Genomic DNA, 23,831 nt, shown 5'->3' on the forward strand with positions numbered 1-23,831 from the left:
AGACATTATATGTATTAAATTGATTTAATCGAATTAAGCGTCACAAATGGAGATATAATTGGCTACATTTTCAGATTTCAATATAACATGTTATGAACATCAACAACAACAATTGAAGCCTCTCTTTTCCTAAAATAAAAACCAAAATCATTATTACTAAGTAAATTTGAAAGGCTTGTAAACTTTAAGATCAGATACAACACCAGCAAAAGAACCAACAGCTGCAGCAATTGAGACAATAAGACAAGTAACACTCAGAATTTGAAGACCAAACCATTTTCTACTCCATTTTGGTATCTTCTTTTGCACAATGTATATTTCCACTGGATAATAAACAGTCAACGGCCAAAATCCAAATGCTCCAAGTATTCCAACGATGTCGCTGAAGAATGGCAACAACATAGAGATGATAGTGGATATGATAACAAAGATCGTCCTCCAAACTAGTCTGAATAGGTAAATGTTGTACGATTTAAAGCCCGGGATTGGCACACTAATATTCTTGGTGATGATTTTACTGTTAGGGTACCATTCTGCTGCTGTTTTTTCAATGAAAGCAAAAAGGGGTTGGCAGTAAACCTGGTATGCACCTACAAGATGAACGAAGATGGCTATGTTGGCTATATCTAGTAGCCAATAAGGGTCGTAAAATCCAAAACCAGTTAGTAAATTGTCAGGAGCATGGTTTCCAAATGCTGCATAGCCAAAACAACCACATAGCATGTAGAAAACTGTTGTTACTGATACACTAATTATAGTTGCATTTTTCATTGTCTTGGCTTCTGAGGGTGGGGATTTGATTGTATCCTGTATTATATAATACGACAAGTTAGACATACGCGATGGAATGAAGTAATTGAAAAATGCTTCCTATCGTTACCTGAATCTCGATAAGGATGAGGGAGTAAGAATAAGCAAAAGCAATAGCTCCGAGTGCTTGAAAAGTTCTCCAAACTTTTTGCATTTCAGTCACAATTCCAATGCTAACTCCAGTTAAACTCCCACCAATTTTTCGAGTTTCTTCAAATAATAAAAAACTTTAGAATGAAGTTGCGATGTTTCTCCTGTAAAAATGTAGGTAGGGTAACAAACCTGCTACATGAGCAATGCCTAAACCTAAACCGATGGTGGAGTAAGTGAAAGACATTACAGCAGCAACAATTGAAAGCCACCAAATTTGATCAAAATCTGGTATTTGTGAGAAGATGATTTCGATTACTCCAAATATGATCATATATGGAGTATTTGGTTGTAAACAAGGTGCTTTATGACCATGTTTATGAAAACAATCTGACCTTTTAACAGCCCTGTTCCATTTTACATGAAAAAAAAATAATATTATTACTAGTAGAAAAATTGGGGGTAAACCTCGCTAATAAATACACTTACATCAGGCTAATTGAAGAAGCAATTGTGTACCCAATAGCAACTCCAAACAGATTCACATACTGAATCCATCCACAAATCTTTACCTGTAAGCCACCTGAAAATAAAAATGATTTCCCGTGTTGTAAAACATATCCTCTTACCCCCAATTACGAGACTAGTAGAATAAAACATACTGAGATTTGCTTGTACAACATCCATGTAAGTATAGTTTCTCTTGCCGAAAAGTGGGTCGCCGGAGCGGTAACAATCGGAGAGCAGAGAAGAGGTGTAATAAGTAACAAAAGAGAATAAAAGCATAACAGTAGGACCAGCAATCCAACCAAGTTGAGCTACAGCCCAAGCCAAAGATAAAACGCCTGAACCAATCACAGCAGTTATGATATGAGCACTTGCAGTCCAAACACTTCCTGCAACAACAACAGAAAATTCAACAACAACAAACATCACAAATTTTTATTTTAAAAAAATAAAATTAATTACCACTTCTTTTGATACGCCCATCGTCGTCAAAACGCTTGGATTCAGTTACATTGATAGAAACAGGATGTTTTGCTGCAAAATTCGTAGAATCTCCCATCTAAAAAAGTGGAGTTTTTCTTCTTCTTGTATAGTTTTATGAAAGAGAAATTCAATAAATGCTTAGTTAGGCAGATTGCAGAGAGGAAGCAGCAATAACTCTGTTTTCAGAGTTAAAATTGACTCAATTTTAACTGAAAAGAGTGTCGAATAAATACTCCAATAATTTGTCAGTCTTTAATACGAACCAAAAAAAGGTCAAACTCGGCTTCTTTTAAAAACACTTTATATATATCTGCATTTATGTTTGTACAATAATATAAATCATTAAATTTAATAAAATACAAAATATTAAATTCTTTTTATCATTGACCATATAATATATGTAAATTTTATTTTTTAAAATTCTTAAAGATTATGTGTTGAATGTTAAGTTAAAATAAAAAAACTTAACTAAAGACTAAAAAGTAGTATTTTTTAATTATGGAGATATTACCTCATCAAACAAACTTATATAACTATTAATTGAATATGACAAAAGGTTTAAATAAATGATTAAACTTATAAAAATGGTACCAAACGAATTACAAAACAAAAATTATTGTGATGTGTAACGAATTTTAGAAAACTCTAATTATATTTGATAATTATTCAGACCATTGTTTGAATATAGTAAACCAAAGTTGACAATTCCCAAAATAGCAATTGGACCCATTAGAGTTGACTCGATAGTTCAAAATACGACTTTTTTTCCTACTAATATAATTTTTGTAATTATAAAGTCATGTTTGATTAAATTATTGTCATGTCTGTATAAGTGTGAAATTAATGTACAATTACACGTCTGGAATAGTAAGAGTAGAATTTTCTTAAAATAAAAAAAAAATATAAGTAGATATTGAAATATTGTGCAAATTTATAAGTATTCATTAAAAAAAAATATCTTGAAAATTTGTATTCGTAACATTTAACAATAACATTAAAAAATTATTTTTTTATATTTTATTTGCAATAACGATTTATTTTCATCACATTAAAATGCAAACACTATGTTCTTGATTTTTAAAAATAATTAATATTTTGCAACAAATCTTTTTATCGAAAACGACGCATAGTATATTAAAAAGGATAAGAGGGAGTAGTAAAATAACATAAATATTTGAGATTGAAATAAGAAAATACCAACAACATAACAAAGGTTATGTCTAGCTCACAAATTATATCAAAAAAATAATTCACATTCGACAAACTTTAAAGCATGAATGCGATCAAAGAAATATGTCACATATTTCAAATCTTACCTTATTTATTTAAAAAAAAATTACTTATTCAATCAATTCAACAACTTTTGGAGGTTTGTTAAAAAAACTACATGTTCTTAATTTTCTTTTTCATCTCAGTTTTGTTGTCTTTGACTTATTTATTTTTGGTGGGGGATAGGAGGGAGAGGTGAAGGGCAGTTGAGAGTTGTACTTGTTACTCTTATACTCTATCTATACGTTTTCAATTGTCATATTGCGTATTTTTAAATTAATTTTTAAAATAAATTATATTATATCAGTTCAATACTTTTAATAAAAATTTAATTATTCGATATTTTTAACAAAAAATTAATTATTCAAAAGCTATATAAAAAGTAATTTAACTTGTATTTTTTTACATATCAATATGATAAAAAAATACATTATAAAATATTAGTTAAAGTACTTGTCATTTGACTCTAAAAAATAATCATAACCATTAAAAATAGACGAAGTAATATATGACTTCATTTGAGTTATTGCAATTTTTGAATTTTGGGATAATACATCTCCTTCTTCGTTGCTTTCTTTTTAAGCTATATCTTTTATTTTATTTTATTTTTTCTTCGACTTGATTTTGTTATTTCTTTTTTCAAATATTTAGGATTTGTTTAGTTATATGATATAAAATATGATATGAATAAGATAAAGTTAAAGTTTTATTTAGATATATTATTTGAATTTTTTCATATTGTATGTTTCCTCAAGTGTCTTAATTATTTATGCAGTCTATCCAACTAATTAAAAGTTTATAAAATCGCATTATACACTATCATAATGCTATTTTTAAAATTATAAATTTTATTGATTAAACTTAATTCAATAAAAAAATAAAATTATACATAAGTTGTATTGTTCAAGTTGTTAGTAGCAAAGAAATTATTTTTGCAATTAATGTCACAATGATTAATCTTATCCACTAAATATAATGATTTATTTTATTATTATTAAGCATCGATGTGAATGAAATAGTTATATTTGATAAAAAATAATGAATTTAGTGAATATAAATGGTAAATTAAAAATCAAAAGTAGAAATAATTTTATATTGAGAGAATAATCATTATATGAGATACAAATGATTTAAAAAGTAATGACATGAATTACAAATTTTATTAACATATAAAACAAATGACTAGTAGATATATAAACTTGAGAGATTTTTGTATTTGAAAAAGTTATATCATGATTTGAAGTTCTCAAATCATGATTTTTAGAAAATTGGAGATTTTATCTCATGTTTTCAAATTATAAGATAAAATCAATGTAAAATTATATGTCCAAATCCTAATTTTATTTCATAATTTCATATTATGAAATAAAACCACATGGTCAAATGTCACAGTAAATCGAATAATGCATGCAACATAACACCTATACATATTTTTTCGGTCTACTTATTACTCTATTTATTTGAATTTATGTCAAATCTTTTAAATTATGAGATTTAATAAAGTCTTTTTTAATTGTAATTTTTTATATGTGTTTTAAATATTTTAAATTATTAATTATTATAAATATTTTCAAGCTTTCGAATTGACAAAGAAGATGAAAATTTAATTTTTGAATTTTGTGAAGCTATTACAAATTAAAATTGATTGATATCAATTAGTTTTGCCTGATTTTTGAAAAGGAAATCATGATTTGTGGAGAAAAAAAAATCATTTTACATTATATTCCATATTAATCACAACATACAAGTTATATAATGTATCACAATTAGTATATCTGAATTAAACTTACATTCGAATGGCTAAATAGAACTAAGGTCTTACACTATGATATAAGTATCTTTTTATTTGAGTCCGGAATTGAAAAAAATAAAGAAATAATGATTGGTATATCAACTTTTTTTTAAAAGAAAAATCAAAAGGGCAATTATGTCAAATCCTCATCTCTTTCAAACCTTACTCATCACTTGCCCCCCACACACACCACAAATTTCACAGACATACATGAATTAAAGATTGGATTTCCACAAAACATATATCAAAAAGAACACACAGAGAAAAATGAAATTCACACAATACTTTATCTTCTTCTTCTTCATTTTGAGCTTTGTTTCATCCCATGATACCAGCATAATATTCACCACCTTAGGAAGATCAAGTTATGCCTTCGACATCTTCGCTCTTCCAACAACACACCCACAAACCGAATTCCAGTTGACCGATGGCAATTCCGTTAACTTTAACGGTCATTTCCCTGCCACCCTACCACCTTCCCTGCTCTCCCGCCTACCCGATGATGATTCTGTCAATTCTGGGTTTCATCTTATCTATGTAACTGAAAGGAACGGCACCCACCATGTATTCTATGACGCTGTATTTCATGACATACTTGAGTTTCCATCTCAAACTCGACTTCAGGTTCCTTTGGTAGGTTTTGAGCAATCAGTTTCTATGAAAGATAAGCCTAGTTTATCTGGGGAATTTTTGATATACGTATCGACTCATGAGGATTCCGGTGTGCCTAGGACTAGCTGGGCTGCGGTATATTCCACTCATTTGGTTTCCGGGTTCACCCAGAGGTTGACACCTAAAGGGGTTGCTGATTTCAGCCCCGCAGTGTCTCCTTCCGGCGATTGGACGGCGGTGGCATCGTATGGGGGGGAGAAGGGTTGGAGTGGGGAGGTTGAGGAACTCGATACGGATATCTATATTTTCATGACTCGTGATGGGTCGAGTCGGGTTAAGGTGGTGGAGCACGGTGGGTGGCCATCTTGGGCTGATGAGTATACTCTGTATTTCCACCGGAGATGCGATGATGGGTGGTGGAGTGTGTTCAAAGTTCTACTTCCGAAATCAGGTGTCGACTTCTTAGTCTCAGTCTCTACCCCGCAGCGAGTCACCCCATCGGGTTTGCACGTTTTCACACCAGCATCTTCTCCGGTGAACAAGAACCTCATCGCCGTCGCTACCAGAAGAGCAGGTTCAGAGTATCGGCACATCGAGCTATTTGACGTCGTTTCTAAGAAGTTCACAGAGATAACCCGATCCGTTTCATCTTATGCTCATCATCTGAACCCCTTCTTTTCGCCGGATTCTTCCTGGGTTGGATACCATAAATGTCGAGGCACAGGCGATATACTGTTACTGGAAAATCTTCTAAACCCGATACCCGGAATCTCTCTATTCCGGATTGACGGGTCGTTTCCATCATTTTCACCAAATGGTGATCGGATAGCTTATGTTAGGTTACCTGGATTATATGTGGTGAACTATGACGGATCAGGTCTGCGTCAAATTTCATCTAGAACCGCCTTTTCCACGGCTTGGGACCCGAAAAGAAAGGGGGTAATTTACACTAGCTTTGGACCAACATTTGCTAGTGAAAGCACACAAGTGGATATCATTTCCATCAATGTAGATGATGAAGACTTGAGCTATAAGCAATTGACAATAGGAGGGAAGAATAACGCATTTCCGTCCCCTTCACCTGATGGGAAATGGATCGTCTTCCGATCGGGGAGATCAGGTCACAAGAACCTGTACATAATGGATGCTTTGGAAGGAGAGGTGGGTGGTCTACGTCCATTGACAAAGGGGCCATGGACGGATACCATGTGTAATTGGTCACCGGATGATGAATGGATTGCATTTGCATCCGATCGAGAAAACCCTGGGTCAGGTAGTTTCGAGATGTATATGATTCACCCTAATGGAACAGGACTCAAGAAGGTGATCCAGAGTGGTATAGGTGGGAGGACTAACCATCCTTATTTCAGCCCGGATGGCAAGTATATAGTGTTCACTTCAGATTACGCCGCTGTATCAGCTGAGCCCATCTCGAATCCTCATCATTATCAGCCATATGGTGATATATATGTGATCAAATCAGACGGCTCAGACATACGAAGATTAACACACAATTCATACGAGGATGGTACGCCCGCTTGGGGCCCTACTTTCATAGAACCTGTGGATGTAGAATGGCCTAACGGTGGTCATCCCTGTACTTTTGAAGATTGTCACTGGCTGAATGTTAGGACTAATGCATCCTTCGGCTTAGATTCTGCAAAGATTCAGTGTGCTCAATGAACTTCCCTTATAGGGCTAGAGTGTCTGTGCTATATGTAAATTATAGAATAATTATGTATCTGTTGTCTATTGTGACTCTGTAAAATATTTTTGCCAATGTATACAGTTGAATCCTTGATCAATATAAATTATGAGCGAATTAATAGATGCAATAACAATGTGTTATTGCTCAACCTTTTTTCTTCACCCAACTTCTGTACAACTCGATATTGAGTTGCACCAGTTGACAGGACTAGAAACTTTGATCAGTTGGGATGTTCTTCTCAATACTAATTGTACAAACTGCCAATAGTTCCACAAAGGAATCATTACTGAATAGTTTCTGAGCTAATGAAACAGCCAATAGCGCTTCTTCTGTACACAAATTGACTAGACAAACTAAGCCAGAGAAAAACAGTAGAGTACAAGAGACTAATCCTGCAATGTCAATGTTAATGACTACAAACAAAGATGCTCTGCTAAGGCCCCTCAAGGAGAGAAAAACCAAGAATGAAGCTCTCTTCCATGGACATTGCAAGTTAAAGGCTATATAAGACTGAATGCCACGAGTTAATCCAACAGACAATTGGAACTACTGAAGTAGATGCCTCTTCTCACATTATCTCCCTGGCTTTAGCTGCTTATGTTCTGGAAGAATTCTACAGGTACAGTTGGAGGGCAATACTTCTTTGCAACAAATTTGTACTGTTTGAGAAAACCAAACATTAGAATAAACTCGATAGGAAATTTATGCAGATGCCTACATGACTCTGTATGTACATGAAAATACATGTCTATCAAGTCATTTTTCAGTTAACATCATTTGACTAATGTTGAGAGAAGGTTGATCATTTATCCCTCAGATAGGTTGATAGCTTATCCAAGAAGATTCAGCAGACACTAATTTTCCAATATGAATGTTCAAGTGCAGTCCAGACCACAGTATACTTGCTTGGAATGAACTGAAAAGAGAATTATGCAAACCTTGTGTTGGCTGTATTTTTCCCGGACTGCTGGTAAGCTAGAATTGTTGTTGTTGCAGCAAAGGCCGTGTAGTGCCAAGACACAGTCTCGTAAATCAGAGGGTTGATACAAAGTATAATGCCTCAAGGTAGAATTCTGTATTAGGAGTTTCCAAAAGTCAAATTTTATAAGAATATATTTGTCGAAAGGAGAATAAGAAGCGAAAATGCATTATAACAGCTTATAGGATTGTCACAATGCTAATTCGTACATACCCAAGGTTTCACTGAAGGAAGAAGAATATATTTGGCCAAAAAAATTGCAGAAGCAGCAATGAGTGATGGAGCATAACAAAGCATGTTGTATTCTAAAAGAGAGAGTTCTGCAATGTAGCTAGCCAAGTGTTCCAACTGCAGTGACAGAACCTGAAGATCTTAAAGTTTTAATCAACTCTTGTTTCCTATAGAATTGGAGAATTATCAACTTTAAGTGAAGAGGTTACCTCATTAAGTCCTTGAGCAGCTCGAACAAACCTCCTGCAGTATATCTCAACAATAAGTTCCTAAATCATCATACTCAAAAGAACAAGATCTTGGTAAGAATAGTAACCTCAGAAAACATTTGGCTGTTGGAGCTGTCATTTCAAACTTCAAGTAATTTAAAACAGCAGACTCCATTTGCAACACCTGCATAATATGTTAAGTCTTAGTGCCACTGCAAAGTTCGACAACTGCAGGTTCTGTGAATCAAGATCATATACCTCCTCCTTGAAGTAAGTGTTGTCTGTTATGTAGCAGAACTCTTCAACTTGAGGTGCACAGATCTCCTCATATTTTCTGCAATAAAGCATTTCCCATATTAATGTCTTAGAGCATTTTCTTACAGATATGCTTGAAATAATTGAGGACACAAGAATATGAAAAACACTCAAGGAAAAATTTGTAAAGATCATGGAGAAAACATATGCAGTAGAGGTCAGAAGGTAGTTTCTTACGATGCGATCATCATGCAAGCTACTCCAAGCAACTGTAGTCGTTGTCTGTCCATCAGGTTGCCCGAAAGATATCGATCAATGTAATTAATTGTCAAATGCAGCGTGTCTGGGACAAGCCTGTACTCCTCGGCAACCTATACCATCAAACAAGTTCCCTATCAAATTGACGAATTTCTGAGCTCATCCACATTAATTAAGTCGTAAGTTGGGCAGGTTGACATTTCATCAGGGACATAGCTTTAGAGAAAAAAGATATTAGAAGTTTACCTCAACAAGCCAGTCGATTAAGATAGCGCGCATGCTAGGATTGATGTCTTTCTGTACTTTCGCCATGAAATCTGTGGAAGGCCTTTTCTTTGCCTAGTACAGTGATCAAAGATGACATTAAAACATGTTTAATGATAAATGTTAGTAAAACAGCAATTCAGTTTAAAGTTAGCAGCAGCATCCAATTCAACGAGCTTAAAAAAGATAAGAGGGTACACATTTTTATACCTCAGAGGCTCTCAAATGTTTGTATATGTCACAGGCCATTGTAGCACATAACTGTGGGTCAACAAGATTGTTATCAATGTTGATAATTTTGTCCCCTGATTCCAAGTCCACAAGTACATCTCTCTTGCATATATCAGCTGCTGTAATCAAAAATATATAAATTGTATTAAATAGATGTTATAGTTAAAAAAATGAAATGCCAGAACAAGGACTATTCTCTGCTGAAAAGATCAAAACCTGCGGCTTTGACATGTTCTGAGATGTAGAGGGTGCTACACGCTTTCTTCTCGATGGAATCAACTGCAGCTAATTCATGGTCATCTATGTATTCGACCTCCGGACTTCTCACTGTGTCGGAATTCGACATAGATTCATCCATGGAGACTAATGATCCATCTGAGTGAGATGGAGAAATGTCCATGCTGCAAGTGGCAGGAACAGGAATGACAGTGATCTTAGGCACAACTGCATCACTTCTTTGAATAGAAACAGGTTTGCTGCTTGGTCTCACAGAGGAGGATGCTGGCAGAACAGCAGTCCCTGAGGAAACTGCATTACTGTTGCAAGCGGAAGTGTTCTTCTTAATGTTTACAATCTTGGATGTACATGGTGCCTTCCAAAGCCAAAAATGACCTCAAGTTAGTCACAACTTCAGATACAAGAAACAGTCTTTTTTCAATTTACACACATTGCAAAAAAGCTTACTAAAGAAAAGGTTTAACCCAACTGTGAAAACTAAAAATTAGCAAAAGTTGCTTAACTTCTCTGCTCATTTGTGTAATAAAATTAAGAACAGTAATAAAATCATCTAAGGAGACAAAAAGCAGGAATTGGTCCACTAGTCCACAGTAATGATATGCTAAACAATTCATGTTAACACTGAAAATAATAATCTAGAATGCCACTGGTCCACTTCATAATTGTCCAATTATACTATGTCCATTTGAAAGAAAGCAAGAACTTTTGTTCAACTTAATAACATAAACATTAGAACTTTCTTCAAATATTCAAAAAGCAAAGTGGACAGATAAACAAAAAGCAGGAACTGGGGGAAGATTGTTTCAAATTTTCCATTCATAACACTTTCTTATCATTAAAAGAATACTTCAACTCAAACTTTAAAAAAGAAAAAACAAATCCCTCGATAACTAATGCATTTCCTGCACAAAACAGTGAACTTGTTTAAAAAATGGAAGTCAATTAACAAAGAAATTAACTTCCAATTTACAAAATCTTGACAAAAAAAAAAAAAACCCACAAATCTCCTCATATCAAAAATCACTTCACTTGATTTTCTCAAACTGCTTTTTACACAGTATCTTCGATCATTTTGAGAAAGTTGTAATGTTTATGAAACTCCAAGAAAGAACCCCCCCAAAAAAAAAAAAAATCACAAAACCAACCTACATTTTCCTCCTCTGAACCAGCAATCAGAAAAAAAACCATAACCACCATAAAAAAGAGACAAACCCAGTAAAATCATCGAACAGTAACAAAAAAAACGCAAAGAAAGAGAAAGACCCAGTACTCTAATCACCTTCCTAGAGTAATAAAGCCATTTATACAAAAACAGATAAATACTCACGAGTTTGGAGGAATGAGAAACCGAGTTCCGAGCAGAGACAGTTGTATTATTCGAGATATTAGACAAAGCCGGTCGTTTCTTGGCATTCAATTTTCCGGTCTGATTATGCTCTAACCCCGATGAATTCGCTGCCATTGCTTGTCTCTTCGCCACCGCAGACGACCGCCTATTCTGGGTTGTCATCATTTCCTCCTTCAAATCGAAAAATGATCCAAAAAAAATTAACAATTTCTCAACAAATTTTCATCAATCCTCTTCTTCAAGATAAACGAAGAAGAAGAACGCTGTGTGTTACTCTCAATATGTGAAGTTATTAATATATAAATAAATAAATACATTTGAATTTTGATTTAATCTGAACCGTCCATTTGATTTAGGTATTCGTTAGGAGCGGACAAAGTTGGGCCCACTAAAAATCATCTGTTTAATTGGAGTTGAGAATAGAAAAGTGACGGACCAATCAGATGAAAAAAATTGTACTGTGGGTGATGAAGGTCCTGTGAGTTTAGTGTGTAATTTTTTGAATTCAAATTTGAAGGGATTCGTTCTTGACTTTAGTGCACCCAGAAAAAAAGCTCAAGCTTCCTCTTTGTTTTTTTATTCGCTATAATAAAGCCAAATGCAAAAAGAAAAAAAACAGTTTTTTATTTTTTTTTTGGAAAAAATAAATTCAAATTATATAGTAATTGACAGATTATTTATTATATAAAAAAGAAATGAATTTTGGTAATAAGGAATGATATATGTGAGCTTATACTACATAAGATTGAGTTATATTTGAAAGTAATATTTGAATTTAAATTTAAAAAAATACATGATTTTCTATGCAAGTTACTTTTTCTCTTCTTCTTAGGTGATCCCAAGGTCGGACTTCCGTTACTTGTGCGCTCTTGAACCCCCTCATGAAGTTGTATCTTGTTCTCGGTGTGGATTGCTCTTGTTGGTGTTGTGTTGTAGATCTAACTGATGTATGTCTAAAATTCGATTGCATATGTCATTACTGTTGCATCTTTATAATTTATGTTGGAAAAATATTTTTATATATATCTCAAAAAGAATTATTTTATATTCTATTATATTTAAAAGATAATATTATTTTAAATATTTCTTATCCATAAATAACAATCTATTATTGGCAATTATATTGATATTGTTAGTAAAAATATGGTTGTTACTATGTTTTCTTTTTACCAAAATTAAGTCTTCAATTGTCAATGAATTGTCTTCAATGTATTGATAATATTCATTCTCATATTTGTAACTGTTGTTATTAAGATATTAGCCGTTTTATTATTCTTGACTATATATTTCTCATGAGTTCTTGTGGAGATATAAATTTCTGGATCCTAATTTTATACTAGAAGAGTTTGTTGAATCCTGAGGATACATCTATATTGGATAAATATCCTTAAGGAATGTGCCGTTTGACACTCCTCGAGTTTGAATAATTCCCTACAAAGTTCATGGTGAATTATAAGTTTTGGTGAACTCTCCATATCAAGTGTTCGTGATGAAGGTTATTTTTGTAAGATATACAATAATTTTAAGGACATTTTATTGTATGCAAAAATAATTTCATTGAAACGGCGAAGGTAAAGTCAAACAATAAATTAAAATTGAGGGATATTTTTTACCCTTTTTCTAATTATTTTTGTCCATTTACTCCAAAGTACGACATACAAATAACTAGTTTTTTTTTTGACCCTTATTAACTAATTACATAGGGATGTTTGCCATCCCATGTAATTTTCCCTAAAAAGGGAAAATTTCATATATGGCAAACGGATATTATGGAATTATATTCAATGGGTATAGTTTACATAATTACATTATATGGGTATAGTTTAGTTTGTTAGGTGATTTTAAATTTGTATAAAACGTTTTTCTTAATTAAATTTATACAAAAAAATTATTTTTCAATAAATGGTAACAGTATCACAAAAGATGCTAACAATAAATTCACATAATCCCATGATTTAAGCAAAACATTCAAAATCAAATATTTCCCCCCCAAAAAATTCTAAAGCTATAGAAAGACAATACAAGTTCAAAATCAAATATTTTTCTAATTTTTTTTAGATAATTCTATGAAACACACACACATAGATATATTTATATATAAATTGATTATATTGTATATATTGCGAAATTGTATATAATTTTTATAAAATATTTGTGTGTAATTGATTTTGTGTTTTGAATTGTATATGACCATCATATATTCTTTTAATTTTTTTGGGTAATCTGTTTGTATACAATATTTTATTATGTTCCTATTTTTTCTTTTGTATAATTCTAGGAATTTGTATAATGTACAATAATTTTGGTATATATATTATAGTTATATATGTGCATATGTGATTTCATGTTTTTTTTTTAATATTAATGATTAAACTGATTGTATATAATATTCATTTGTTAATTGTATATATAGTAAGCTTGAAATATGTTTCTATATTTGAGGGTGTAACGTTTATATATACAATATTTTATTATGTTCACAACTTTTTATATATATCGACGAATTTGTATAACGTATTATAATATTGTAGAGTGATTTTAACAAAATTCTTTATACAAAATTAAATAATTGTATACAAATAGCTATTGCCTCATAGGACTTTGTATATGTTACCTTAATATACAACCCACTCTATACCTAACTTTAGTAATTGGTATACAACTAATAGAATATACAATTAAGAATTGTTTCATAATAGTTTGTATATATTAACTTAATATACAAACCACTATATACATAACTTTGTAATTTGTATATAAATTACACTACCTGATGTTCCCGATATTCTTCAGATTTGTCCAGTTCTGATGAGGCAGATTCAATCGCTTCTAAATCAATGTTTATGACTTTTCTCTTATTTCCACCTTCAACAATCTTAATGCCGCTAGATTTCGCGTTGTTGATGACTTTATGAATTGTCATTAGGTCATTTTTTTTCATGGATCTCAATTCTTTAATAGATTGTTCAACTTAAACTTGTTTATGTTTTGCCATAGACCCTACATTAACCCAGAATACTGAGTTAACCCAATTGAAACGAAGGTGGATTATCAACAACATTGACATGCAATGACATACCTCTCGTAATTCTCATACATGGACAAAAGTCATCTATACTGATTTTGAAAGACTTGTAATCTGATAAGTAATAAAGATCTTTAAAAAAATATGAAAAAACTAATAATCATACTACATATACAATTGTTGTAGAAGGAATGAAGAAAAAAAATATTGAAAGCCATGAATTTGACGATTACCTACAAAAAGTGGAAGAACATCGGAGGGAGAAGGTCAAAATTTTCCCAATGGAAATTCAAATTAGAAGGGAAGAGTAATTTTAGGAAAATATATGGAATGAAAATAGGAGAGATAAATTTAATTTTGAATAAAATTATATAAAAATCTTTGGATGACTATTTTTATTATGTATACAAATAAATAGTGGACCCCATTAATTATGGCAAAAAAATTGAAACTGTATTTACTGACCGTAAATAAATTAAACTATACCCTTATTAACTAATTACATAGGGATGTTTGCCATCCCATGTAATTTTCCCTAAAAATAATAGAGGAAAAGGACATAAAGAGACATCAAATTTTAGGGAAGATATGTTTGAGAAAATCTTAAACATGCACCAATATTCTTGGCACATCCATTAATTAAAAAAAGAAAAAATTATACGATATAATAAACTATTAATTCAAATTTAATGATATTTTTATAGTTTATTTTAATTGTAATTCGCAACAAACATCTTATTTTTTTATCATTGGATTCAATATACAATTAGTAATTTTATATATTTCCGTATAAAATGTATAATATGTGTTTATGTTTGTATAACTCTAGAGAAATATACATACAATATATATATATATATATATATATATATATATATATATGAATTCAAAATTTATGAATTATGATTAAAGGTGAAGAGGTAGTACATTCCGAATTAATTCATGTAATTTTTTAATATAATTTTATAAATATTTATGATTTGTTATTAATATTAAACCTTTAATATATTATTTTCTAAAAAGTTATCTATTAACTAAAATCATATAATTGAGACGAAAGAATAATTAAGATGAACATAGTCAAATTCGGATCACCCAAGAAATGGTTTGCTATAGCACACGAAAATCATCTAAATGGGGGTATGCGCGCTTAGAGGTTCGTTTGACCTTGAAAATGGGTCGGACTGGTCGTAAGGGACAACCGGATGCATAGACAACCTTTTGACGAACGTCCACAAAATTTTTTGGCATTTTCAACGTCGAAATTGGGATCACCCGAAAAATGGTTCGCTATAGTACACGAAAATCGTCTAAATGGGGGGTATGCGCTTCGGGGCTCATTTGACCTTGAAATTGGGTCGGACTGGAAATGAGGGCCAACCGGATGCATAGCCAAGCTCTTTACGGACGTCCACAAAAATTTTTGGCATTTTTGACATCCGAATCCGGATCACCCAAAAAATGGTTTGCTATAGCACACGAAATCGTCTAAATTGGGGGTATGCGCTTTGGGGCTCGTTTGACCTTGAAAATGGGTCGGACTGACCGTGAGGGAGAACCGTATGCATAGCCAAGCTCTTGACAGACGTCCACAAAATTTTTTTGGCATTTTTGACGTTGGAATCCGGACCACCCAAAAAATAGTTTGCTGTAGCACACAAAAATCGTCTAAATGGGGGTTATGCGCGCTTCGGAGCTCGTTTGACCTTGAAAATTGGTCGGACTGGCGTTGAGGGACAACCGACAGTATGGACAAGGTCTTGACAGATGTCTTCAAATTAGCATTATTGACGTCGAAATCTGTGTCACCAAAAAAATGGTGTGATATAGCACACGAAAATCGTCAAAATGGGGAATATTCGCGCTTTGGGTCTCGTTTGACCTTCAAAATGGGAGGGGCTTGTCGTGAGGGCCAAGTGGCTGCATAGAAAAGGTGTTCACGGACGTCCACAAAAATTTTGGCATTTTTGACGTCGAAATCTAGATCTCCAAAAAATTTGTGTGCGCACATGAAAATCGACGAAATGGGGGTATGCACGCTTCGAGGCTTGTTTGACCTTCAAAATGGGTCGTACAGGCCTTGAGGGCCACCGGCTGCATAGCAAAAGTGTTGACGGACGTCCACAAAAATTTTCGGTTTTTTTGACGTCGAAATTCGGATCACCAAATAAATGGTGTGCTATAGCGCACGAAAATTAATGAAATGGGGGGTATGCACGCTTCGGGGCTCATTTGACCTCAAAAGTGGATCGGAATGGACAAGAGGGCGAACCGGCTGCATAACCAAGGTCTCGACGGACGTCCATAAAACTTTTAGCATTTTTCACATCTCCAAAAAAGTGGTGTGCTATACTATACAAAAATCGTCGAAAAGAGGGGTATAGCGCTTCGGGGCTTGTTTGACCTTGAAAATGGGTCGTACTGGCCGTGAAAATAATACGACTACATAGCAAAGACCTTGACGGACGTCCACAAAATTTTTTGGCATTTTTGAATTCGTAATCTAGATCACCAAAAAATGGTGTGCGTCGAAATAAGGGGTATGCGTGCTCCAGGGCTCCTTTGAACTTCAATATTGGTCGGACTAGACCTGAGGGTCAACCGGATACATAGATAAGGTGTTGAAGAACGTCCACAAAAAATTTTGGCATTTTTGACGTCCTAATACGGATCTCCAAAAAAAGGGTATGCTATAGCACACAAAAATCGCTGAAAATTGGGGGTATACGTGCTTCTGGGGCTCGTTTGACCTTGACAATGGGTCGGACGGGTCCTGATCGCCAACTGGCTGCATAGCCAAGGTCTTCTCGGACGTCAACAAAAATTACTGCATTTTAACCGTCTGAATCCGGATCACCAAAAAATAGAGTGCTATAGCACACGAAAATCGACGAATGGGGGGTATGAGCGCTACGGGGCTTGTTTGACCTACAAAATGGGTCGGACTGGCCGTGGGGGACAACCGACTGCATAGCTAAGGTGTTTACGGACGTCTACAAAAGGTTTTGGCATTTTTGATGCCAGAATCCAGATCACCAAAAGCATGGTGTGCTATAGCACACGAAAATTGCCGAAATGGGGTGCAGACGCATTTCGGGGCTAAGTTTGACCTTGAAAATGGGTCGGACTAGGCGTGAGGGATAATTAACTGCATATCCAAGGTATTCACGGACATCCACAAAAAAAATTGGCATTTTTTGACGTCAGAATCCGGATCATCAAAAAAACATATAGCACATGAAAATCGGCGAATTGGGGGTTATGCGCGCTTCAGAGCTCGTTTGACCTTGAAAATGGGTCGTAATGGCCGTGAGGACCAACCGGCTGCATAGCCAAGGTCTTGACGGACGTCCACAAAAAATTTCAGAATTTTGTACATCGGAATCGGATCTCCAAAAAAATGGTGTGCTATAGCACACGAAAATTAATGAAATGGGGGTATGCGCGCTTCGGGGCTCGTTTGACCTTAAAAATTGATCGGAATGGACATGAAGGCAAACCGGCTGCAAAACCAAGGTATCGACGGACGTTTATAAAATTTTTGGCATTTTTCACATCGGAATCCGGATCTCCAAAAAAGTGGTGTGCTATAGCACACAAAAATCATCGAAAAGAGGGGTGTAAACGCTTCGGGGCTCGTTTGACCTTGAAAATGGGTCGGACTGGCCGTGAGAGTAATCCGATTGCATAACAAAGGCCTAGACGGACGTCCACAAAAAATTTCAGCATTTTTTATGTTGTAATCCAGATCACCAAAAAATTGTGTGCTATAGCACATGAAAATCGTCGAAATAGGGGGTATGCGTTCTCCGAGGCTCGTTTGAACTTCAATATTGGTCGGACTAGCCGTGAGGGTCAACCGGCTACATAGCTAAGGTGTTGACGGACGTCCACAAAAAAAATTGGCATTTTTGATGTCGTAATACGGATCTCCAAAAAAATGGTGTGCTATAGCACACGAAAATCGTTGAAATTAGGGGTATGCACGCTTTGGGTGCTCGTTTGACCTCGAAAATGGGTCGGACGGGCCATGAGAGGCTACATAGCCAAGGTCTTCTCGGAAGTCACAAAAAATTTCAGCATTTTTGACGTCTGAATTCGGATCACCAAAAAAATGGTGTGCTACAGCACACGAAAATCGACGAATGACGGGTATGCGCGCTTCGGGGCTCGTTTGACAAAATGGGTCGGACTGGCCATGCGGGCCAACCGGCTGCATAGTAAGGTGTTGACGGACGTCCACAAAAGGTTTCGGCATTTTTGACGTCAGAATCCATATCACCAAAAAATGGTGTAATATAGCACACGAAAATCGATGAAATAGGGTGTAGGCGTGTTTCAAGGCTAAGTTTGACCTTGAAAATGGGTCGGACTAGGCGTGAGGGATAATCGGCTGCATATCCAAGGTCTTCACGGACGTCCACAAGAAAATTTGACATTTTTTGACGTCGAAATCCGGATCATCAAAAAAATGGTGTGCTAGCACACAAAAATAGATGAAATATGGGGTATGCGCGCTTCGCGACTCTTTTGACCTTGAAAATGGGTCGGACTGGCCGATAGGAAAAACCGGCTGAATAGCAAAGGTCTTGATGGGCGTCCAAAAAAAATATTTGTATTTTTTACGTCGAAATCCGGATCTCCAAAAAAATGATGTGTGAAAGCACATGAAAATCGGCGAATTGGGGGTTATGCGCGTTTCGGAGCTCGTTTGACCTTGAAAATAGGTCGGAATGGCCGTGAGGACCAACCGGCTGCATAGCCAAGGTCTTGACGGACGTCCACAAAAAAATTTGGAATTTTTTACATCGGAATCGGATCTCCAAAAAAATGGTGTGCTATAGCACAAGAAAATCATCGAAATTGGGGGAATACGGGTTGCGGGGCTCGTTTGACCTTGAAAACGGGTCGGACTGGCCGTGAGAGCAAACTGAATGCATAGAAAAGGCCTTGACGGACGTCCACAAAAATTTTTGGCATTTTTGACGTCGGAATCCGGATAACCAAAAAATGGTATGCTATAGCACACGAAAATCATCAAATTGGGGGGTATGCGCGCTTCAGAGCTCGTTTGAACTTCAAAATGGGTCGTACTGGCCGTGAGGGACAACCGGCTGCATAGCCAAGGTGTTGACGGACGTCTTCAAAATTTTTTGGCATTTTTGACTTCGTAATCCGGATATCCAAAAAAATGGTGTCCTATAGCACACGAAAATCGTCGAAATAGGGGGTATGCGCGCTTCTTGGCTCGTTTGACCTCGAAAATGGGTCGGACTGGCTGTGAGGGCCAACCGGCTGCATAGCCAAGGTCTTCACGGATATCCGCAAAAAATTTCGATATTTTTGACGTCGGCATCCGGATCACCAAAAAAATGGTGTGCTATAGCACACGAAAATCGTCGAAATGGGGGGTATGCGCGCTTCCCGGCTTGTTTGACCTTCAAAATGGGTCGGACTAGCCGTGGGGGCCAACCGGCTGCATAACCAAGCTCTTGACGGACGTCCACAAAAAATTTCGGCATTTTGACTTCGGAATCCGGATCATCAAAAAAATTGTGTGCTATAGCACACGAAAATCAACGAAATGGGGGCATGCTCGCTTTGAGGCTCGTTTGACTTTGAAAATGGGTCGAATTGACCGTGAAGGCAAACCGGCTGCATAGCAAAGGTCTTGACGGAAATTATCTGCTCAACCTAAAATAGCTCATCAATGCTTTAACAACAGGAAGCTGCCACACTTCTATCAAAAATGAATTTTCTACTTTGTAAAGTGGATATTCTGTAATCCAGTTCTTATATGACTGTACAATTTTTTTTCAACATAAATGTGGGTATGAATAGTTCAAGTTGTCTATGGTAATATTAACTGTGTTACTAAAAAAAATAGTTCAAGTTAGCTTCAGAGTGCTTTCTGTTCTAGTCTTTGGTTCCAATTCAGGCAACGGGTCAAGCTAGAGAACCAATCAGCTGTTTGGTCATACTTATTGACTGTAGTAAGCGGATGAGGGCTCACACATATTCGAACAGAATCTCCTCTCAACAGTTCTTGTCTTCTCTTCCCATCAAAGGAGACCCAAGCATTGTCGCGTGCATCATCTGGAATCTGTTCACACGCAAATAACTTGAGCTTCTAACAAATAGTATGAAATGACATCCAGAACAGAACTAACAGTTCAGAAAGAAGCAGTTGGGACTAGGATTCCTACTATACACAACTCGCTGAAATTACAGAGATTTCATGGCGTGACATCAATAGATGCATTCATCAAGGTTTCAATGAAACAGGATATAATAGTGGGCATCAATAAATTGGGCATGCACATTCATCAGGGTTGTATTTAATTGTCAAATAAGATAGTTGTATACAGGCTTTTGCACCAATAGTACTCGATTCGGACAAAAAATTAAAGTATCATAAGAAACTTAAAGTAACTCAGGAATCATGTCAATCTCCATTTAAGAATATTGACTAGTACATATTCTAATATGGCCTATTAAACTCAAGCACATATTCAGAAGCATTTAAAGAAATAAAGGGAGAGGTTGTAGCTTCTGTTTGTCTTTTCAGTTTCAAAGTATTAGTAGTTCCATATGGTGCTTCAAATATGTGAACTGGAAGATGCGTTTTTACAGAAAAAATGCAAAAACAGACAGCACATATGGGGCTATAAGTGAAAACTGGCAAGCAAAGCACACACTTCCTCAAAGGAAGCTCTCAATTAATGAATTACTTAAAACTATCTAGCACAAACAAACTACAACATAAAACATTATATTGCAATTGAAATTACTAATTTCAACATCCATCCTTCATTATTGACAATAATAATCAAACAACTCAAAATGAACATCATTGAAATGCAAATTTGAACAGCAATAAGAAATTACTCATATCATAAAATTGATTTTCAACTTCTGATTTTGATAAATCAGCCATAAAAATGAATTGACTAGCAACATTCAATATAATATTTAATTGTATTAGTAACTTCCCCACGGAGTAGACGAGAAGTCAAATAGAAGTCCAAGATCAGAAGCAGCAAAAGAAAGGACACACATTCTAGAAGAAGAAAAAAAATGTTGATGTTATGAGAGAATATCCCAATGTACAAATAAAGAACCTATACAAGAATATGTTTCTCTACAAAGAGACATCGATTGGCATGTAGAAGACCTAGTCCTCATTTGTACTAAAGTATATTCTATCCCTTCTAAACATTCATTTTCTCTGTCCAAACTAATTACATAAGCGACAATGATGCTACGTTCAATATCCTGCCTCTTCTTTTCATCATTGTGAAGGTCTAGCTGAACAAATAGTGGCATTATTGTGGCAGACTTTTTCTTTATAAAGGTAAAGTCATTATTGTGGCAGACTTTTCTCCCATTATGCAGACAAATTCTGCATTATCCACCATAATCCACCTTAACTGGCTCTCTACCTTCCAAATCAAGCATAGCTGGTCCAACATTTACACACGCATTTGTTATATTCTTTATCAAATTGCGGCTGTGAGAATAGCCCTCAGTTACTTGCCAAGTGAAAAAGAAATTTTTTGTCGAAGTAATAAAATTCGAAGTTAAGAATATGGAAATGCACCTTTTTCCTAAACTATAGTATCAAACAAGCACCATTATTTTTTTCTTTCCATCTCACTGTATCTTGGTCCATTTGTGAGATATCCATTTATATAATAAAGTGATAAGGTTTTGGAATACATCGTTCCTAGTTCTGTAGAGTTCTTCTGAGCCTAAAGCCCCAAAGAGTTTCTCCATTGTGTATATTATGTATGTGAGCAGTTGTCTTTTTTTCTCTGGTATCTGTAAACCAACTACAGTTGGACAAGCATTATCAGAATGCATCATCAAATCATTGTGCTTTCAGAAGCGGACTTAGTGTCTGCATAAGAAAACACTGTTCCATCATAAGAAACTCTGTATGATGGAACATTTGGGCGCACCTGCATTACATCTGTTTACTTCTAGTTTGATTCCTCTTTTATTATTCCTCATCATTCAGTCTTTTGAAACCAACGAATGCCATCCTTAAAATAAGTTGTCTATTTTTGCACAACTGATCAATCCATTTGTTTCTATCAATGGGTCCATCCTTCAACTCTTTCTTGCTTAAATACCCCCACTAGGTTCACTAGTAAGGATTCAAAAAGCGGCTAGAACACGTTCCATGTTTCTACCTTAGTCATTGAACCAATGATCAGGAGACAAACAAAAGACATTGACAAGTAAAAGTTGAATAAAGAAGAATCATCCCACTTCCAGGGATTTGTTATCGCATAGTTCAAGACATCCTCCTAAAGCATAGAACTCTGGATCCTGTGTTAAGAGATCACTAATGACCAAGAGTCCTGTGTTAAGAGATCAATAATGACCAAGATACAAAAGTGCTCCTATATTCTTCTCAAATATTTTTTTCAATTATTATTCTTCCCAAATTTTTTTCTAATACTTTCCAATTCAGTTAAGGAATTCAGTATAGGGCTTATTAGTTAGAAATTAGGTCCATTAAGTATCACTTCCAGAAAGCATGAACAAACATCAAGCTACTAGCACCAGTAATTAAGAGAACTTATTTTATGACTATTAAGATATTAACTGAGAAAGTCACCTTCAGTTCCAGCTTTGCAGAGTCGGGAAAAATGACAGGTCTGGATGAGAGCGTGTGGGGGCAGATTGGTGTGAAGAGCATGCAAGGAACATTTGGGTGCACCTGCATGACATTAATTTCCTTGTGATATACTGATATTCTATTCTAGCAACCACTTGGTCAAGACGAAACAATAAACTACATTGACCAGGAAGGAGCACACATTTGAAGGATGCTTCATCATCAATTAAATGAATAATAAACATCCAACTTCCAAAATTTATAAATTAATCTATAGCAAAACCATCTTACTACAAGATGCAATTTCTAGATTGAGTGAGTGGGATGAAAGAATCAGAGGGAAGTCTTCACAAAGCTAAAACTTCTTAGCAGTACACTGAAAACTCATCTGTTTAACATAGTTCGACCAATTTGCTTTGGATGCCAAAAAAAAGTTCATACTTGCTGATAACGTGATTGAGTGCTGCAAGTTACGGACTCATTGCATAAATTAACACTATGAGTGACATTTTATGAAATAATTTTATGATCTCCACTAATATTCTCAATCAGTATAATAAATAGGAACCCCCAAACAAGATTATGCATTTATTGCTTTATCATCATGAATAATAAATAGGAAGTGGAAAGAAGTACACCACTTGATCAATGTTAGATTAATAAGGAGCCAAGAACCATAACATCAATACCACTGAATACAGAACCACACAAAGAAGCTTGCCATCAGTTTTTTTCTGGAAAACAATGATAGGTTTTCAACCTTTTCCAGAAAAAATTAATAGTAGGTTTTTATTCAGGAGCTCTTCTGCGACTAACTTAGCAGCTTTCTTCCACATCTTCAAAGTGATCTTTTTATCTATTCCAACTTCAGTATCTGTTGCATTCCCCCCCCCCCCC

General features: G+C 35.0%; 4 protein-coding genes across 5 annotated transcripts in view; 1 reads left to right on the plus strand and 3 right to left on the minus strand.

The window, feature by feature from the left end:
- Window positions 1–33: 33 nt before the first annotated feature.
- On the minus strand, window positions 34–2,150 carry LOC107003446 (amino acid permease 3-like). Its single transcript, XM_015201775.2, has 6 exons — window positions 1,870–2,150; window positions 1,563–1,796; window positions 1,390–1,483; window positions 1,093–1,307; window positions 881–1,020; window positions 34–807 (listed from the first exon to the last, which is right to left on the minus strand). Exons 1-6 carry the CDS (start codon window positions 1,964–1,966, stop codon window positions 157–159), a joined length of 1,431 nt encoding a protein of 476 aa, XP_015057261.1. The 5' UTR covers window positions 1,967–2,150; the 3' UTR covers window positions 34–156.
- Window positions 2,151–5,135: 2,985 nt separating this feature from the next.
- Window positions 5,136–7,389, plus strand: LOC107004597. The gene has a single exon (XM_015202858.2). The coding sequence runs from the start codon at window positions 5,219–5,221 to the stop codon at window positions 7,244–7,246; it is 2,028 nt and encodes a 675-aa protein (XP_015058344.1). The 5' UTR covers window positions 5,136–5,218; the 3' UTR covers window positions 7,247–7,389.
- A 97-nt stretch (window positions 7,390–7,486) lies between these two features.
- On the minus strand, window positions 7,487–11,558 carry LOC107004599 (cyclin-A1-4). 2 transcript variants are annotated; one of them, XM_015202860.2, is made up of 11 exons: window positions 11,263–11,558; window positions 9,915–10,290; window positions 9,678–9,814; window positions 9,450–9,542; window positions 9,183–9,316; window positions 8,949–9,024; window positions 8,798–8,874; window positions 8,691–8,724; window positions 8,464–8,613; window positions 8,210–8,344; window positions 7,487–7,930 (listed from the first exon to the last, which is right to left on the minus strand). In XM_015202860.2, exons 1-11 carry the CDS (start codon window positions 11,446–11,448, stop codon window positions 7,859–7,861), a joined length of 1,470 nt encoding a protein of 489 aa, XP_015058346.1. In that variant the 5' UTR covers window positions 11,449–11,558; the 3' UTR covers window positions 7,487–7,858. The 2 variants fall into 2 exon arrangements, with proteins under 2 accessions (XP_015058346.1, XP_015058345.1); XM_015202859.2 differs by having other exon boundaries at window positions 9,678–9,817.
- An 8,491-nt stretch (window positions 11,559–20,049) lies between these two features.
- Window positions 20,050–23,831, minus strand: part of LOC107003502 (NAD kinase 2, chloroplastic-like) — a 9,786-nt gene continuing 6,004 nt past the window's right edge. Inside the window, exons 7-8 of the mRNA XM_015201846.2 lie at window positions 22,935–23,036; window positions 20,050–20,411 (exon numbers count right to left, since the gene is read on the minus strand). Coding sequence (XP_015057332.1) covers window positions 20,208–20,411; window positions 22,935–23,036 — 306 coding nt within the window. The 3' untranslated portion in view covers window positions 20,050–20,207. The remainder of the gene's footprint in view (window positions 20,412–22,934; window positions 23,037–23,831) is intronic.

The sequence above is a fragment of the Solanum pennellii genome, chromosome 11 (genome assembly GCF_001406875.1).
Source record: "Solanum pennellii chromosome 11, SPENNV200".
Classification (NCBI taxonomy): domain Eukaryota; kingdom Viridiplantae; phylum Streptophyta; class Magnoliopsida; order Solanales; family Solanaceae; genus Solanum; species Solanum pennellii.

Coding starts and splice junctions, on each gene's coding strand:
- LOC107003446 (XM_015201775.2), bottom strand. CDS start 1,966: ATGGGAGATTCTACGAATTTTGCAGCAAAACATCCTGTTTCTATCAAT. Junction 1,484..1,562: donor TGTTGTACAAGCAAATCTCA/GTATGTTTTATT, acceptor TTTTATTTTCAG/GTGGCTTACAGGTAAAGATT. Junction 1,021..1,092: donor AGGCATTGCTCATGTAGCAG/GTTTGTTACCCT, acceptor TATTATTTGAAG/AAACTCGAAAAATTGGTGGG.
- LOC107004599 (XM_015202859.2), bottom strand. CDS start 11,448: ATGATGACAACCCAGAATAGGCGGTCGTCTGCGGTGGCGAAGAGACAA. Junction 10,291..11,262: donor TTTCTCATTCCTCCAAACTC/GTGAGTATTTAT, acceptor TGGCTTTGGAAG/GCACCATGTACATCCAAGAT. Junction 9,025..9,182: donor GCTTGCATGATGATCGCATC/GTAAGAAACTAC, acceptor GCTTTATTGCAG/AAAATATGAGGAGATCTGTG.
- LOC107004597 (XM_015202858.2), top strand. CDS start 5,219: ATGAAATTCACACAATACTTTATCTTCTTCTTCTTCATTTTGAGCTTT.